Source organism: Lampetra planeri, chromosome 8 (assembly GCF_965212315.1).
Source record: "Lampetra planeri chromosome 8, kcLamPlan1.2.h2, whole genome shotgun sequence".
Lineage (NCBI taxonomy): Eukaryota > Metazoa > Chordata > Hyperoartia > Petromyzontiformes > Petromyzontidae > Lampetra > Lampetra planeri.
The window spans coordinates 15,482,581-15,502,120 of record NC_136114.1 but is presented as its reverse complement, the minus strand read 5'-3'; the positions used below and the strand labels follow the sequence as shown (position 1 = coordinate 15,502,120).

The window sequence follows — 19,540 nt, the reverse complement described above, 5'->3', positions numbered from 1 at the left end:
TGGTTTGGTGAGAGCGTTGGGGGCTGAGGGCGGGGGGTGTGGCAGTGGTGATGTCGTGGTGAGCGCGACCCCAGTTCGACACTCCCTCGTGGTCAGCAACAGTGGTGATTATCTGAACTGACATTGGGCCTCTCCTAGGTCGACTCAGACTTTAAATTAGTACATGGTACGATCTGTAAATATCGCTATTAGGGAGACAAAGGCGGCCGGGCGTGGTGCTGGCAACCCACCTCCTCGTGTGCCGTGCCGGCCTTTATAGATGCTCGCTAACAGTACTTGCCCCAACAGTTTGTCCAAGGCTACACAGGGAACCTTTGTCGCTGGAAGGGGGTGGTGGCATCTGTGGGGTTTTTGAGCGCAGGGGACGAGCGCAGGTGGTGTCACGTGCCGGGTGTCACGTGCCGGGTGTCAGGTAGGGGAGGAGGTGCGTGGTGGATTGCAGGAGACGGAGGTGTGCAGGGTGCAGAGAGTCGCGGGGTGCACGGGGCGGGGTTGGGAGGCGCAGGAGAGGGAATTCGGGGAGTGGAATGGGGGTGGGGTGGGGTTCGGAATGTGCGAGTGCGGTTTGGAGGGGGTGGGGGGTGCGGGCCGTGAGGTTCCGGCTGTCAGTGCCGAGTGGGTGGGTGGGGGTCGTGGGCACTGAGGGTGGCAGGCGGCGCAGCGTGCAGAGGCTGGGGGCTTCCTGGCAGCGTCGGGTGATGTCGCGTGCTGCCATTCCGGTGGCATTTCGTTTGTTGTCCTTCTCCCGCACCTCCGAGTATCACGGTTGGCTACATACGGTGCGAAAGAAGTCCAACGTGAATACAATTGCCGCTATTCAGTGGTTTCTATTCGGCTCAACAGTACATTGTTTATTTAACATTGTGTTCAATGTAGCGGCCTGTGGCTGGGTGTGTCACGGTAACCCATTAGAATGCAACGTATCGTCATCGCAGGCACTCTCTATCCACTGCTGGATGAACGCATGCCTACGCCACCCCCTCCCCCCACGCTCCAATGCTGCCGTCACCAATCTCCACTGCTGCACGAGAACCGATCCCGTCGCTCCGTTCCCACGGTGGCGTGCGGCTCTCCGCGCTTCTTTGCGCACTTTGCAGCAGCAGCTGCTGCAGCAGCAGCAGCCGCTCGCTGTTCAATGTCTCTCCGTCAGTCTCCGTGCCTCTGATCGGTGCCGCAGCTGCGAACGCGCGCTGATTAAACGCCTTCTTCTCGACGCACGCGGGACGCTCCTCCTCGTTACCACCACGGCCACCCCCACGGCGGCGCTCGCAATCTCCTCCTTGTCCCATCACTTCGCTTTGATGCAACAAAGATGCCGACGAAGCAAAGCACGTCGGGACTCTTCCCTCGCAATTCTTAAAATTCACAATCGTGAAGCTTCGCCATCGATATTTATCATCGACTAATCCATGCGTGACTGTGTTCCAAGTTACTGCGATGTTGGGTGCGTGGTGCAGGGCTCTGGGTGTGTGGTTCAGGGTTGCAGGGTGCGTGGTGCGGGGTGCGTGGTGCGGGGTGCAGGGTGCGTGGTGCGGGGTGCGGGGTGCAGGGTGCAGGGTGCGGGGTGCGGGGTGCAGGGTGCGGGGTCAGGGTGCGTGGTGCAGGGCTCTGGGTGTGTGGTGCAGGGTGCGTGGTGCAAGACGCAGAGCGTCGCCAGCTGTTTATGGAGATCCCGAACCGCTGATGAGGCCAACACCTTCTCCCCGTGAAGGTGATGATTATGCTAAGTGATGATTATTCGAGGTGATGATTATGCTAAGTGATGATTATTCGAGGTGATGATTATGCTAAGTGATGATTATTCGAGGTGATGATTATGCTAAGTGATGATTATTCGAGGTGATGATTATGCTAAGTGATGATTATTCGAGGTGATGATTATTCGAGGTGATGATTATTCGAGGTCACCGTCTCCAATTAACGCGGCTCTTTATCGAGCGCGCCGCCGCGATAATTGGGCTAATTGGCAGAGACTCGGCAAGGAGCCCCCCCCCGCGACGCGTGTCTCGCCTCGCAAGGCGTGACGGTTAATGCCACGTGGCTTGGTCCATTGGCCAGGGCGTTAATTTTCTACCACGTGGACCCGGGGTAAGTCGTGGCTTTCCACGACATACCCCGAGTACGCGTTTCTGGGGTATCTTATCACAATAATGGTCATAATTCACAAGATTTTGTCAATTCACTGCTGACTGCTACCGATTCACCCTTACCAGCAATGCTCCATTCAAATACATATGAAGTCGTTACATGCTGCACGCGCCTGATGATTGTTACACGCGCCCCACCCGTGACGTGGGGAGCGCTGATTTAAACGGACGTGGGGCACATACGTGCACACAAGCACTACACTGAGCTCTGATTATAACCCAACGAGCCAACCAGCTACTCGTCCTGATTCTACCCCTCACCTCCCCCAAGTATCCAACCAGCCACAGATGTTTAGCATTTACGGGTCAGTAAGTTGCAACAGCAAACAATACATCAAACGATAGGAGTGAAACAGTCGAGAAAATGGTAAAGAAAGTCGCTAAATAGAAATAAATTAATTATATAAGTCCGATGTATCAAGATTGGGCAAAGGCAGCAAAAACAACAACAAAATAGTCCGAGACCACGCCAAGATGCCCCACACAGCAATAGTCCCTCCATACAATGGCACATTAACATTGAACGATCGACACAGAGGTAATGATCAAAGTTAAAACGACGCTTGCAAGTATCCAAACAGCCAGCAGCACGAGGTCCACACATTCACCGCAGCCCTGCCTGGAATCCATCCCCGGGACCTTTGCCAGGTCTTCTGATTCGCCTCCTCCACCCATCCTCCTCCACCCATCCTCCTCCATCCATTCATCCTCCATCCAACCTCCTCCATCCATCCTGCTCCATCCTCCTCCTCCAATTCCCGTTGTTGCTTTTTTGGGGTCGTCGCGGGCGGCGCGCAGCCACGCGGGGCCTCGCCGCCGTGCGTCAGACCTCGGAGAGGCAGAAGGAGAAGTCGCCGAGACACATCGCTGCGTCGCAGTGGGAGAGACACTTCATTTGCCACTTCTGAACTTGAAAGTCGGGCACAGTGGCGGCTCGTGATATGTCCACTAGGTGGGGCTGTTGTGAGTGACCTCTGAAAATATGGTGTTATAATTAAGAAGAACCTGGTCATGTTAATGGACTTCTCGTGAAAGTGATATAACTGTCTTATATAGCAACGGTATGCATCTATAAACAATACGAAACAAAACAACAAAGGACTCAAATGCTGTCCCCATGACCCTCAAGTCCACACGACACAACCCCTTGGACACTGCCAAAAGCCGAGAGCGTGGAGACCGTGAGCTGCTGCTCTGTTTGCAGAGTGCCACCTCGCGTCGTGACGTCGTCTCTCATCACAGCCACGGGCGACTTCTTCACCGCCCTCAATGGGTCTCACACGGCGTGGCTACCACGCTACAAGCTGAAACGCAACAGACGAAGAGGAAATCTCTCGCTCGGACGACGCCTTCACAGCCGCCCCGAGACCTCCCCGAGGCACAAATCAGACTGTGGCGTTGCAGCGGCGGTTTCTAATACAAACAGCTTCAAATGTTATCTTCATTAGATAATTCACGTTGAAAGAATCATTATATATTCATGTTTGTAAACGCAACAAAACAATTTATAGAAAAGTATTTTTTATTAGAAAAAATATTTCTCATCTCCAGTCGCCTGGTGGGGTGGCGCCCCAACGCCCCGAGTGTGCGAACCGCGCCTGGTCTGGCACTCGGCGGCTTTGTGAAAGAAAAACAAACATTAAAAAACCCCAAAGAACCAGAGAGTATACACATTTAAAATTAACGCCACCGCGAAGAGAAGCTCTGAGGACCCCAGACTCACTGTTGTCGAGTTTCCCAGTCTCTACCCATGCAGTGGAACACATTCACCATATCACTGCTGAGCAAACGCGCGCAGTTTGTGCTGTGTGGGTTGGCCGATGGGTTTTCGCGTCGCACCGCATGTTGTTCGACGCAATGTCCGACGTTTCACTCCCGTACCGGAAGCTTCGTCATTGCGCGTCTCGGTAACTGCAGGTTGAGAAATCTGGGGCCATGGTAAGCATGTGTGCCGTTCACAGCCAGAACATTTTGTCAATCGACCGTGCGGGTCGTGGGGTTATTTGGCGGCTCTTCACCGCGCTGGTCACTGGAGGCATGTCCGCTCTGATGAAGGGCCGCTGTTCGAACGTCCACCGTCTATCAGGAGTCCTACTACAAGGCGGCGTGAGTGAAATATGGCGAATAAATGTTGTTGTTACAAATGAGCTGCCTATCACTCACCAGTCACAGTGCCGGTTGGCGAAGGTGCGGAGCATGGACCACGGGGAGCGTAGAAGTACAGTGCAGCTGCACTGCCCCCTGCTGTCCACGTCGCCCCGCGGTGTTGGCGAGTGTTTCACTCCGAGCCACGCAGGGCAGGAGCCGCGCTCTCGGTGGCTTTCAGTTTCCATCACCGCGCCCCACGGTGATTGGCGCGCACGGTCCAGCCCACACCGACCTCGCATCCAGCATCTGCCGGGCAGCACCCCTCGTCCCACCCCCCCCCGCCCCCACAGAGTGGACGTGTGGGGACCCCTGCGTTCCTAGGGGGGGGGGGGTGTTATGGTGTCCGACGGGGGTCATTGCCCGCACGCGCCTCGTCCCTAACAAATGGGATTGACATTCATCCACGGCTATAAGCAGCGAGGTGCTACTTGGAAATAGAGCTGTATCGATTGACAACGTGTTTGTACTCGCGTTACCGTAAAAAAACTGGATTTAAAAAAAAACGAGACTACAGCATGATCAGTTATTGGGTGAAGATTCCTCGGTAAATGATTGCGCCTCTCCTCGTCTGGAACAAACAACAGAGGATATAGAGACGAGAGCCAAGAGCTCAGATACTGAGCACAGAGTCTCAGCCACATAGCGCAGCGCACAGATCTCACATCTTCGGACACATGTATCATATATCAGCGTACAGATCTAAGGGCTTGGATCTCAGATCACAGTTCGTAGAGCACACGTCTCACATCTCAGAGCACATATCTCAAAGTAGAGATCTCACATCTCCAGAGAGCGCAGATATCACATTGCAGAGGAGGGATCTCAGCTCACACGTCGTAAAATCTCAGGCGACAGAACTCAGATCCCAGAACCTCGGACCTCAGCGCGTAACGCACGGAGTGCAGAAGCTGTACGCGTCTGTGTTGGCGTCCAGGTCGCGGCCCCATGACTGCGACGAGGAATGAAAGCCGCATGCCGCATGAGTGTTTGTGTATTTGTGAATGTTTGTGTATTTTCTTCTGCCTTAGTGTGTGCACGCGCGCGTGGTCGCACACGCATGGCACGATCACACTGGGTGGTTGAAAGACGAATTGAACGCGCAGAGCCGCTACTCGCTGCGGGAAACAGATAATGTATCGTGCAACACGGACGTGTTGATATAAGTGCGCAAACCCAAGCGCGCACATACTCCCACGCTCGCGTTCACTTACAGCGATGCGTTAATTTATTTTGATACATAATACGACAGAGATTCCCCTCCTCTCGAGGATTCAATTTTAACCGGTCGAAAACCCCAGAAAATGTTTCCGCACCCCGGCACATCAAATCCACAAATACATCTCGACATGGCTGTGGTTACTCCTCGTCGCGTGTTCCTCCCGTTCTAATGGCACGTATGCGACGCACGTGCCGATGAAGGTTGCAGACCGCTGCAGCACAGGGACAGCTGCCACTGGAGTCCCCTTGGCTAGACTGTAGAAGGACATATAATGGTTGAGGGGAGATGTGATGGAAGTTTTTTTGAGGTGCTGGGTGATTTAAGCAAGCGTCACTATAAAAATGCCACGACTCATCTCTTTCCTTATGACGTTGCACGACACGTGGGGAGAGTAGAATATGACTCACGCAAGATTGACATTTTTGGATTTGACACATCCACATGTGGGATCAGAGCGCCCCCCCCCCCCCCAATTCTGAGATTTGTCATTAAGAGCCACGACTCCATCGGGAAGAGAGGGAGAGGCATTATATTATCAGACACTTCATTAGAAGCCCATTCATCTTCATCATTCAGAATCCCATCTGCGCGCGGGGTTCCATCCCAGAGCCTTAATTAGCCGCGAGGCTGGTGGCGGGGGAATCGACGGCTCACCGGGGTGGGAGGGAGGGAGGGACTGCATGGGGCTGCGTGGGACGTTCAGGGATAAAAGCAGCGGTCAAAGCCGAGACTCGATGCGATTGTCCGTCACTATCCAGGAAAACCTCAAGTGCCACTTGCCACATTGGGATTCACGGCCAATTCCAATTATAATTGAGCGTTTGACTTCTTGTGGGAGGAAACCTGAGAATCCGGAGAAAACCCGTCGTGTATAAACACGAGGGGGTGACACTCAGCACTGTCATCTCCTAACAACATCCAGCAGCTCCACGCCTACAACAGCTGGCAAGCAGCGGTGGTGGCCTCCATTGCAAGTACTAACGCGCCTACATCCTGCTTAGCCTTCGAGGTCTGACGACACGGAGAGCAGTCACCGCGGGGTGGCGAGGTGGTTACTCGGTGAATCAACAAGACTTGCACACCGAGAACCCAGAAGCTCGACTCCGCGCTGATGACGCCACCCCGGAGTCGCCTCGCTGCCCGCGTCGTGGGAATTCTCCGCGGCGATTGCTGCTGGTACAGAGGCTGCGTCTCGCATCGATTTCCTTTCGTTTTTCTGAAACTTCATGTTGAATCAGTGTCTGGACCGCGGCCTTGGGGAGCCGCGGGGAGGGACGGGGAGTCGAGACGAGGCGCAGGGAGCCAAGGGGAGCTCGGAGGAGACACGATGCGACACGATGCGACGCAGAACGTTACAGAAAGCAACCGCGAGCCAGGTGGGCGAGAATGATGAGAACCAGGCAGCCATGAGAAGCCAGGGGGTCGGCATCATCAGGTGCAGCGTCAGCGACAGGTAGTTGGTTACATGAAGCCGCTGGGGGTATGGGAGCCCTCTGGGAGACATGAAGGGGCGCAGGGAGCCGTAAGAAATAGGGGGAGGGGGGGTCAGAGGCAGAGCCATGTCGAGGCACGGCGAAGGAAAGTCTTGACGAGGGGGAGGCAGGGGCCTACTGGGGGGCAGCTGGGACATGGGAGGAGGCACAGCCAGCCACTTAGAGTGACGATGAGGAGCGGGAGACTCGGAGAGAGAAGCTGCGAGCCACTGGGAGGTGCCGAGAGCCACGGGCGGAGAAGTGAACTGCGGGGAGAGAGACACGCGAAGATGAGAACAGAAGAACGGAGAGACGCGGGGAGACACAGCGAGACACGGGGAGACACGGGGAGACACAGCGAGACGCTGGGAGACACAGTCACACACAGCGAGACACGGGGAGGCAACGTGGGGCTACCAGCAGCCGACAGTTGTGTGTGTCCGCGAAGTGATCAAAACGCGCACGGTGAAAGGAGCACGGGGATCGCGCCGGCTTCAAAGCGGTCGCTCCGAATGGGAGGCGTCGCTTTACGCGATTGACGCATTCATTACGAGCGCGGCTTTGAACTTAATAACAACAATAATCAGATACGGGCGGATTGATGAAGCGTCCGAGTCAGCAATGCCGCGCGCCGCTCCGCGTTCGGGGCCCCGCCAATGATCGCATCTCGCCGCGTAGATGAATGCTTTTCATCATTTATGATATTCTGGGGGGGTTGGTGGCGGGTCGCTGAGGACATCGCGGAACTGTGAGCGAGAGTGGGGGAGGGTGGGCCGCTGTGTTTCGTGCCCGTGGCGGCGGCGGCGTCTCGCAGCCCCACGGCCCGTGCCAGGGTCCAGGGGTCTCGTCCCCTCGTCTCGTCGCCTCGCTCCGGGCAGGCATCGCGCGCCCATCGCGACAGATGAGCGAGACGAGGCGGACACCGCACAATCTGGGAGCGCGCAGGTGATAGCGGCGGGCAGCGGTGGTGACACGACGTTGGGCGCACTGCGCTAAGAACTCGGCCACCTGAGTTCGATTCCCAGCCACGGCTAACACCAGTGGCGAGTGATGTGTGAACCGGTCCCAGGCGCACCCTCACCCCTTACCCCATTCCAGCTCTCTCCCCCACTGATAAAACATACAGACACACAACATACACACACTCACACGTACACACACACAACATACACACACTCACACATACACCCACACAACATACACACATACACACACACAACATACACACACTCACACATACACACATACAGACACACACATACACACATACAGACAGACAAAATAAAGGCAAAGCCCCCGGGTAAACCCGTTAAGAGACCGTTGAGGCAAGTGTTCATTAGCGAGCACCTATTAAGGCGGGACGCGGCTGGCTGTCTCCCCAGTGCTGATGCCTACACACCACACCAGGTTCCGATTTAAGGCTGAGTCGACCTAAAGGAGGCCTAAGACAAGTTCAGATATCGATTGCTGCTGTTGGCCGTGAGTGGGAATCGAAGCCGGGTTCGTAACGCAATCTGCTAACCACTGCACCACCACTCGTCACTAACCATCACTAACCACTGCGCCACCACTAATCACTGAACCACCACTAACCACTGCACCACCACTAACCACTGCACCACCACTAACCACTGCACCACCACTAGCCACTGCACCACCACTAACCACTGCACCACCACTAGCCACTGCACCACCACTAACCACTGCACCACCGCTCACCACTGCACCACCACTAACCACTGCACCACCACTAACCACTGCACCACCACTAGCCACTGCACCACCACTAACCACTGCACCACCGCTCACCACTGCACCACCGCTCACCACTGCACCACCACTAACCACTGCACCACCACTAACCACTGCACCACCACTAGCCACTGCACCACCACTAACCACTGCACCACCACTAACCACTGCACCACCACTAACCACTGCACCACCACTAGCCACTGCACCACCACTAACCACTGCACCACCACTAGCCACTGCTCCACCACTAACCACTGCACCACCACTAACCACTGCACCACCGCTCACCACTGCACCACCACTAGCCACTGCTCCACCACTAACCACTGCACCACCACTAACCACTGCACCACCACTAACCACTGCACCACCGCTCACCACTGCACCACCACTAGCCACTGCTCCACCACTAACCACTGCACCACCACTAACCACTGCACCACCGCTCACCACTGCACCACCACTAGCCACTGCTCCACCACTAACCACTGCACCACCACTAACCACTGCACCACCGCTCACCACTGCACCACCACTAACCACTGCACCACCACTAACCACTGCACCACCACTAGCCACTGCACCACCACTATCCACTGCACCACCACTAACCACTGCACCACCACTAACCACTGCACCACCACTAGCCACTGCTCCACCACTAACCACTGCACCACCACTAACCACTGCACCACCACTATCCACTGCACCACCACTAACCACTGCACCACCACTAACCACTGCACCACCACTAACCACTGCACCACCACTAGCCACTGCTCCACCACTAACCACTGCACCACCACTAACCACTGCACCACCACTAACCACTGCACCACCACTAGCCACTGCACCACCACTATCCACTGCACCACCGCTCACCGCTGCACCACCGCTCACCACTGCACCACCGCTCACCACTGCACCACCACTAACCACTGCACCACCACTAACCACTGCACAACCGCTCACCACTGCACCACCACTAACCACTGCACCACCACTAACCACTGCACAACCGCTCACCACTGCACCACCACTAACCACTGCACCACCACTAACCACTGCACAACCGCTCACCACTGCACCACCGCTCACCACTGCACCACCGCTCACCACTGCACCACCACTAACCACTGCACCACCACTAACCACTGCACAACCGCTCACCACTGCACCACCGCTCACCACTGCACCACCGCTCACCACTGCACCACCACTAACCACTGCACCACCGCTCACCACTGCACCACCACTAACCACTGCACCACCGCTAACCGCTGCACCACCGCTCACCACTGCACCACCACTAACCACTGCACCACCACCAGCCACTGCACCACCGCTCACCGCTGCGCCACCGCTCACCACTGCACCACCACCAGCCACTGCACCACCACTAACCACTGCACCACCGCTCACCACTGCACCACCACTAACCACTGCACCACCGCTCACCACTGCACCACCACTAACCACTGCACCACCACTAACCACTGCACCACCACTAACCACTGAACCACCACTAACCACTGAACCACCTCTAACCACTGCACCACCACTAACCACTGCACCACCGCTCACCACTGCACCACCGCTCACCACTGCACCACCGCTCACCACTGCACCACCACTAACCACTGCACCACCGCTCACCACTGCACCACCACTAACCACTGCACCACCACTAACCACTGCACCACCGCTCACCACTGCACCACCGCTCACCACTGCACCACCGCTCACCACTGCACCACCACTAACCACTGCACCACCGCTCACCACTGCACCACCACTAACCACTGCACCACCGCTAACCGCTGCACCACCGCTCCCCAAGGCAGGCAGGCGGGTGTCCACACGCTCCTGCCGCAGGCTGCACGCTCGTGTGAGTGTCCCCGGTGTAATATTGCTCATGCGTCAATCTCACGGCTCCATCGTGCTCGCCTCTACTTAGCATTCCTCAACACGGAGCTGGAGAGAGAAAGACGCCACACGGTGCGAGGTTTCGGGTGGTAAACACGGTGGAGTGGTGGAACAGCGGTTAGCGCACTGGAGGGTTACGAACCCTGTCACCCGCATTTGAGTCCCGGCCACGGCGCACAGCAGCGACGAGTGATAAGAGGACCGCTCCTATGCCCTGAGACACTTAACGTGGCCTCAGCGTGCACCGAGCCTGGCACACTCGCTGCGGTGACGCCACCGCCAGTCGGTGGCCATTGGCGGCTGCCGTGTGTCACTGTGTGCCTGTTTCTGCGTGGGGAGCAGTCGCGCAGTGCTCTACGATCCCGGCGTCCCAAGTTCGTTTCCCGACCACGGCTAACGTCAGTGGGGACTATCTGAGGTCTTCCCTTTGGGTCCACTTAGCCTTAAACGAATACCGGGTGCACGAGATGAAGCGATGAAATCAGTTTAAATTATTAGTTCGTGTGCAGGGGCTAGTGAGCGAATTGTTACGCCACAGAATCGTTCGATGTGACGGCGGCTTGGGGAGAGAGGGCTTCATCCAGCAGTGGATTGACCAGGTTGCTGATGATGATCAGGGCGCGGTGTGTAAACAGCAGCAGCGGTGAGGCAAAGGCGGCCGGGCGTGGGCCTGAGCACGCCGCCCGCTCTTGTGGCATGCCAGCCGTGAAATAGGAGCTCGCAGACAGCAGCAGCAGCATCTCGCGTGGGCTCCACCGGGCATCTCTCTGATGGAGGAGGGGTGGCGAGTGGGAGGCAGCACGGGCTGGCTGAACCATTTCGGGGAGCGTGTCGGTGACAGCCGCCGCTGGGTCCCGCGTGATGGAACTTGACATTGCGATAGTGAAGACAGAGACGCGTGGGCCACAAATGGAAATGCCTCAGTCGCCGTGGAGACAGAATTGTGGGCGTCTTGCCATTCAGGATGGAAAGGTCGTTCATTCGAGAGCTCGCAACATCTCCCACAACCACCTCCATTGTCACCCCCCCCCACTGCCACCTATTCTCCTCTTTGTTCCCTCGTCCTCGTCTCTACTCTTCTGTTTTCACCAGCTCGCGTCTCTATCGGCTCAGCTGCGTCCCCGATCCGTTTGTCTGAAAGGCGAAAAGTTGAGGCTGCGCGATGGGTGCAGGGGATACGGGAAAGGCGCGAGAGATTGGTTCGATGCAGGGCTGATAACGCATGCAAGGCTGGGCGGAGGGGAGGGTGGCAGCAGCCTCTACCTCCTCCGCCGCCACCGCTCGTGGTAACGGCGTTTGTGTCGATGGGGTCTGGCTAATGGGTGATTTATGGCGGCACCGCTCCCGCAGATGCGCGCCCACGCACCAGCGAGCGGGCGGTGACCAGAAAACTTGAAGTAGCATTGATTGATGGATTCGTTAATTCGTTCAACGCGTACACATCGTCAGAAAGAGCGACGCACGAATTAGAGTTGAGAGCATACACAGGTCAATGACATCGTGCAACAATGTTAAGAAACGTTTAAGTGGGCTTGGGCAGGACGCGCCGCTGGAAGGAAATATGGGCAGGAATAATGTATGCGTGTTGAACTTCTTTTGCGCCGTACGTAGCCAACCGCGCTAATCGGAGGTGTGGAGGAAGGACAACAAACTGAGCACAAACAGCAGTTATAAAGAAATTAGTTTGCAATGTAGATTTAGAAGTGCATAGCTCCAGTGACTTCCTAACAATAATGGAATGGCAGGCAATAAATGTAACGCATACGCGTAGGTGTCCACCAAGAAGATGGAGAAATGAAATCAGCTCCGCGTGCAGGAAGTAGAGGTCGTTGTATTACAGGCTCGTAAGAGATGGCGACAGATTGAGGAGGCATTTCTATAACATTGTTTTATTCATTCCTGATGATAATGGGAAATCGTCACGATTTTTATCACGGCATGACCATCCCTCACCATACTGCGATGACAGTCTCACTCCTGCAGAGGACTAATCTCATCGCTCCATCTCCTCGGTGGTCAGACTCTAGGGCGTGTTCTCTCCTTTTACTAAAAATACCTTTTTTATTAACTTGTCATTTATTTAGATATTATATAAGTCCAACTTCATACCAATGAAGCCGCAACTTCATACACGCTCCCCTGTTCAGTTTCAGTAGTGTTTATTAGCACGGCAACAAGGGGCTTTGTATCCTGGCAAACGAAGAAAGAACCGCTTTAGTAAATTTTTTGCCACAGGCCAATTTCAGAAACCCTGGGATAAATCCTTAAATTTGACGGATGTGGGCCATGACACCCACACAGCGATTTGTGCTGGTGGCTTCCACTTCTATAGAACACTCCGCTTTGATAACTCCTCGCAGCCAGAGGCGGTGGGTCGTGGGATTCCCATTCTGCTGAATCTCTGCAAATTGTTGCATCAGTACTGTTGCAAGCAATAAGCTCCTGGCACGGCCAGCCATTCAGCAACTGCCAAATTAACATTAGGCACACAAATACATCGTGCAGCCCTTTTGTCCATCCACTGCTGGATGAGGGTCTCCCAAAGCCATAAGGGTCATAGTGATTAAGGCGCCCCGGTGGCGAGATGTTATTTGCCTCGCCTGGTATACAGGCAGTGGGTTAAATTCCAACCTTGATGCCTCTATATTTAGAATTTGCATGTCTTTTTCCACGTGGGCGTATGGATTTTTCTCCGGGTCCTCCGATTTTCCCTTTACGTTGAGAAACATGCATTTAGAGTATTTGGCTGCTATAAAGGTCAACATGATAAGCCACTTCGTTGATATATCATTTGTGGCCTGATTTTTTTTTCTGAAAAAGAGCTAAAGAGCTCAGTCAGCCTTACCTGGTCAAATTAAAAATTGTTTAGTTGATTATTTTACTATATTTTCGGGATTGAGAAGGCAGGGAGCACCAAAATACAGCACCCCAATGGATTTGACTGCACTGCATTCTCCTACCAGCCGGCTCTGTGTGAAGTGGTCACCCACGCAAGCACCGTCGAGGCTCATAGCTGCTGAGCGTCTGAGATCTGACGAGATCGGGCGCATTGCAGATGATTTGGTCCACGAGTGCACACACATATCAAACCTTGCCCACGGCTAAATCGATGCCCTTGCTAGAGCTGACCCCTTCTGCATCAGCCCGGCGTTCTGACATTTTGTTGACAGCTCCCGGTCTGCTTGTTTCAGTGCTACTGATCGGTTGTATATAAAACATATATATACATTCCCTTCCTTTTCTATCCAAATAGATATCAAATAAGGGAACATTTTACGTCGTGTTTTTTTATGCATCTGATCACGGGCTTCCATTGCCCAATGGCTTTTGCTTGCTGTCTGTCACGGTTTTTTATACGTTTCTGAGCACAGGCCTAAAATGTCAAGTTGCCAATAACAACGAGCATGATCGCAGTGGTATAGAAGATCGTTTTAATACTTTTATAAAATTTAGGAAGCTCATAGGAGCTTAGGGGGGGGGGGTGGGGGGAATTAACAACTGGAGGAGAATTCCAAGGTGGAACAGTGCGAGAAAAGAAGCAGAAATACAAGTGTTGTGACCTGCAGTGCGGTGGTTGAGTGCGTGTGGATGATAAAACAGTGAGTCTGGTACACCGAGTCCTCAATATGGGAGGTCAAATTAGGAGGGAAGTTAATGGGAAGAGTAAACCATGCTGATAGCGATATAAAAGTGATACGGTGTTAACTGACCGCCGGTGAGCGAGTTACTTGAGTTCATCAGTGAGTGCTGGAATCACTGAGTCAAACCACCCACGGCAATGTAAATTCATTTTCATTGTAGTCACAGGGAAACATCCTAAACGTGTCAACACCATCTCGTATGTTCCTACAGATTAACCACAACCTTATTTCTGAACCCACATCGTAATAATACCAATTAATAAAATGTCGATTATTTACCATTAAAGCTGCACTGAGTGTAGTACGACTCAAGTTTTGGAGAATACTGTATTGCAATATTTGGCCAAATTCATGAATGTTTGGAATGCGAAAGGAAACCAAAGTGCATTATCTGGAGCAAACCTCCACGAATGGGCGATTCAACATTGCCAACCCTATAGCCCGACGCCTATAACGCCTGGCAAGCCCTACTGGTCACCCACCCATCCAAGAACTCACCAGGTACCAACCTGCTGAGCTTCTGAGGTCCAACCAGATTGAGTGCGTTCAGGTTGATTTGGTTGCAGTGTGCAGGCGAGAGATCCATGCACTTGAGTAGAGTCCCTAATGTATTTCTTAGATCGACCTGATGTATTCTGGAATGTTATAACATAATTTTAGAACATTAAAGTCAACACTTAGTAATCCCAGGGGATGGGGAAGAGGGGTGTACTCGTGAAATATGTCTTAACACGTGGCGGCTTGTTGGAGGAAGGCGATGCAATGGGAGGGTGGACAGCGGTGTTCAGAGGAAAGGGTCAATTGACCCTCTTGCATTCTAAAATATTTTCTTGCACCGCCATCATATTTGCCTTTAATTTCAACTCCAAATCCCTCATGTTTGTTTTGGCTCCGTTATCAAGGGATAGGGAGTTTGAGCGGGTAGGCGCTGGGTGTCTCTGGAGAGGATGCCTTGTGCACACATAAGGGAAATGTCCTGTCCCCTGATGACAAAGTATTCGTACGCTACATCCAGCAGCCAGGTCGAAATTGCCAGCCATTACTGTGGCCCATAGGCGTTAGGCAGCTGATGGAGGAGCCAGGATCAGGATTCTCTTCCTTGGGTTGAAGGTCAAAAATGTTGTGAGCTGAAATCAAAACAACTGTAATTTACAGCCCCTCCGTCAATCTCAAGTGTCGATCATGGGGGTTCTTTGACTGCCCCACCATGGTGGGCAATGGTGATGGGGACCGGGAAAGCCAGGACCAGTTCAGATATCACACGTAGCCTGGAATCCAACTCGTGTAACCGATTTGAGAGCAGTCAGGTAACCACTGCACCACAGCTTCATCCTAGAAAGACGACGCATAATGGCTTCTTGTTCAACCCTGTACCTTGTTGAGAGCCTTAAATATAATGTATTCTGTTTAAAAAAAGTAAACTTTCATAATTGCACCGTCTGTCAAGGTCGTGAACCAATGCAGTCAAATCAGCAGCAACGCTCCTCGCTGATTTTCCTGTTTGCATTTCTATTCAAACGTGTTGGGTAAAAGGTTGGAAAATCAATTCAAATCAAAAACACACACACAAAGGAATATCCTGTATCTAATTAATAAATATCATGTTCAGGACCATGGGCCAGTTTGCTTAAAGGTGAAGCGAAAATGTGCCTCAGTTTCCCCTCACTAATCATTGGAAAACGAGGGAAATTATGACTTTAGGTATTGTGTGCTCACATTTAAACGTCCATAATTTAATTTGCGGACCGTGTCCCAGGCTCCGCTAGCATTAAGAAATGTGACCTGCATGATGATGAATGAGAAATACGATTTTAATTCATTATAACAGTGCAATAACCTCTCATATACTCAATGTAATGGGGGCACAGCGTGATGCCCCCGAGTGTGGAGGGAGCGGTGGCGCAATGGTCAGCGCACTGCGCTACGAACCCGGCGACCCGAGTTCGATACCCGCCCACGACCAATACTAGTGGCGGTCCTGGACCTCCCCTAGGTCGATTCAGCCACAAATGAGTACCTTGCTTCGGTGTGTAAACATCGCCACTAGGGAGACAAAGGCGGCCGGGCGTGGTGCTGGCTACCCCCACCCCCTCGAGTGTCGTGCCGGCCTTCATGGGTGCTGCTGCTGCTCGCTGACAGCACTTGCCCCAACACTCTGTGAAGGCTACACGGGGGTTCTTTGGTGTGGGGAGGAGGGGCTTCCCCCGCATTGCTCCGCCCCCCTCCTACGCGTTCTCTATGGCAACAGCGCCCCCTGGCGCGCGCCCTGCGTTTTGGCGCGAACGGGTGACGTCACACCGCGAGCGTGACGTCACCAGCCCGGACGCGCTTCGACTCTGTTCGGGCGCGTCCGCCGCGCTTCGGGCGTCGCGCCGATGAATGCCGAAGCGCCTCGCAAATTCTCGAGAGGGATTTTTTTTCGCGACGCAAATCACAGCGAGGGTCGCCCCGTGCCGCGAGAAGAAATAATCCGGCGGCGCGGGTAATTTTTTGCAGCCGTCAAGGGTTCGGCGAATCAAGCGCCCATGGACTCGGACGGAGATGGCGATGGCGGCGTCATGGCGGACGAGCACGCGCATGCGCACTCGACGCATTTCCCAGGTGGGAGGGGTTGACGGAAAGGTTGGGGACGAGGGGGAGGGAGATGTGGTGGGGGGAGGGAGACGTGGTGGGGGGAGGGAGACGTGGGAGGAGGGAGACGAGGGGGAGGGAGACGTGGGGGGAGGGAGACGAGGGGGAGGGAGACGAGGGGGGAGGGAGACGAGGGGGGAGGGAGACGAGGGGGGAGGGAAACGAGGGGGAGGGAGACGTGGGGGAGGGAGACGTGGAGGAGGGAGAGGTGGGGGAGGGAGACGAGGGGGGAGGGAGAAGAGGGGGAGGGAAACGTGGTGGAGGGAGACGTTGGGGAGGGAGACAAGGGGGGAGGGAGACGAGGGGGAGGGAGACGTGGGGGAGGGAGACGTGGGGGAGGGAGACGAGGGGGGAGGGAGACGAGGGGGAGGGAAACGAGGGGGAGGGAGACGTGGGGGAGGGAGACGAGGGGGGGGGAGACGTGGGGGGAGGGAGACGAGGGGGAGGGAAACGTGGGGGAGGGAAACGTGGGGGAGGGAAACGTGGGGGAGGGAGACGTGGGGGAGGGAGACGAGGGGGGAGGGAGACGAGGGGGAGGGAAACGTGGGGGAGGGAGACGTGGGGGAGGGAGACGAGGGGGGGGGAGACGTGGGGGGAGGGAGACGAGGGGGAGGGAGACGTTGGAGAGGGGGAAGGGGGTTCTGGGAGGACGGGGAGGGGCAGGGGTTCACAATGAGTCACAAGTGCCATAAATGTAACTGCAGGGAGTTTTGAACGATGAGGTATCCCAGCTCAGAGCATTCTGACAAGTCCAGTAGTTTTCTTCTGTACCTATGTTTTTTCCTTGTAAGGGGCCGTCCATAAATGATGTCACACACCTAGAGGGGGAGGGGGGTCAGACATTTGGGACGATGTGTGACGAGAGGGGGAGGGGGGTTTGAGAAATGTGACGTCACATCAAAATGCGCAACTTTAAATAAATATAAACAATAGAATTGCTCTTCTTGGTTCTTTCGGTAAAGTCACGTAGAAAGAACCAAAAATATGAATCCCTGCAGTCACGAAAGCTTTAAATCGAAATATAATTGTTATAACAACACTAACTGTGATTAATTTTCATTATGTTTTTGTTATTTAAATGTACTGAGGTCACCTTTTATTATGGAGAAGCAAAATGCTTCTTCATGGAAGAATGGAGAAGCATACATTTTGTAATTTTTTTGAATGATTGTTAAACATTTTGATTTAATGATTATACCAGGGCTTTTCATTCTGTGGAATGAATATATGATTGTTATAATTGTACTCTCCATTTTGCTTCGTTCTACTACAATGTTTCAAGTATTTGTTTTATAGTTATAATAGCTTTTAATATTTTATAATTATAAGAGAATTTCAATATAATATTCTGAACATCTGCAGTTTTAGTTAGACGTTGAATATTTTCAAGTGAATTTTATGCAAAATTTCATCTTTCCAACGCCTTTTTAATAAATGTTTTCTCCTACAACATCAGAGTGCAGCGCCACATTAAATACGCACTACAATGACAATAGTTTAAAGTGATTTGAAGCATGTTTTATTTTAAAAAATGGAAATATCGTTTGGGGGGGGCAGAGCTTTATGACGTCATATCTGAGAGGGTCTGACTTTTTGTGACGCCGTGTGACGAGGGGGGGGGGGTCAAAAATTCGTCAAAATCACGTGACGTCATTTTTGGACGGCCTCCAACGCAGCAGCATCACCAAATAATTTGTTTTTTAATAATCATCATCGGCCCCTTTTACCCTTCCCAATGACATAAAGTTACCCGATTGGGCGCACCTCAACTGCGCGAGGTTCATCTTCTTGGTTCTTTCGGTAAAGTCACGTAGAATGGAAATAATAAAATAATAAAAATAAAACATAATAAAATAATTCTCACGACGTTATATAGACGGTGAAGACGTTGAAGAAGGATAAGTAAACGCCAATGATAAATCTATTCTTAGTTGCAAAGCGCAGTCAGGCTTCCACAACCCTCATCACTGTACCCTGAAAGAGGCGGGGCCTAAATAATAATGGCGGGGCACAACATTAGAGGCGTGGCCTAAATCAGACGAGGGCGTGGCCTGAAAAGGAAAGGTGCACAGATCCTTTTGAGGAAGAAACTGGCTGTAAGTGGCCTCAATTCTAGAAATGTATTTCCCTAGTAAATCCCATTGAGCTAATAATCTGATTTTCAAGGGTGACTTGGCCAGCAGACAACATAAAAGCATCCCACAATAACAGATTAAAACAACCCTTAATGATAACAGGTTCCAAAACTCTGGGACAGCTATATAATATAATTTTGATTCAGGAATGCGGGCCTATAGAGAAAGGGTGGGTCTCTGTAAGCAGCAGGCAGCATACTTGCAATACTGCCAGACGTGGCCACAGGCCAACTAGTTTAACTGCAGTGATTTAAGCAGCACCGTTAACATGAGTGCAAACAGTTCAAAAGGTGAATTCGGATGATATAATGTGGGTTCTCCAGAGCCATAATAATGTCCCCCAGCTGGTGTTGATAGAGGTTTTGAGAGATTTATCCTTGATGTTACAGTAATTGTACTTGTCCATTGCTGGATGATGGCCTCATGTTGAGCGTCGTGGGGGTGTTTGACCACAACGTGCCTAAGC

General features: G+C 53.1%; 1 protein-coding gene across 8 annotated transcripts in view; it reads left to right on the top strand.

Annotated features, from left to right (window-relative positions):
• The first annotated feature begins 16,624 nt into the window (after window positions 1–16,624).
• The window catches only part of LOC144720411 (deformed epidermal autoregulatory factor 1 homolog), a 52,172-nt gene continuing 49,256 nt past the window's right edge, over window positions 16,625–19,540 (top strand). For all 8 annotated transcript variants that reach the window (XM_078597190.1, XM_078597187.1, XM_078597189.1 and 5 more), the window contains exon 1: window positions 16,625–16,909. In XM_078597190.1, the coding sequence (XP_078453316.1) occupies window positions 16,834–16,909 (76 nt within the window). In that variant the 5' untranslated portion in view covers window positions 16,625–16,833. The remainder of the gene's footprint in view (window positions 16,910–19,540) is intronic.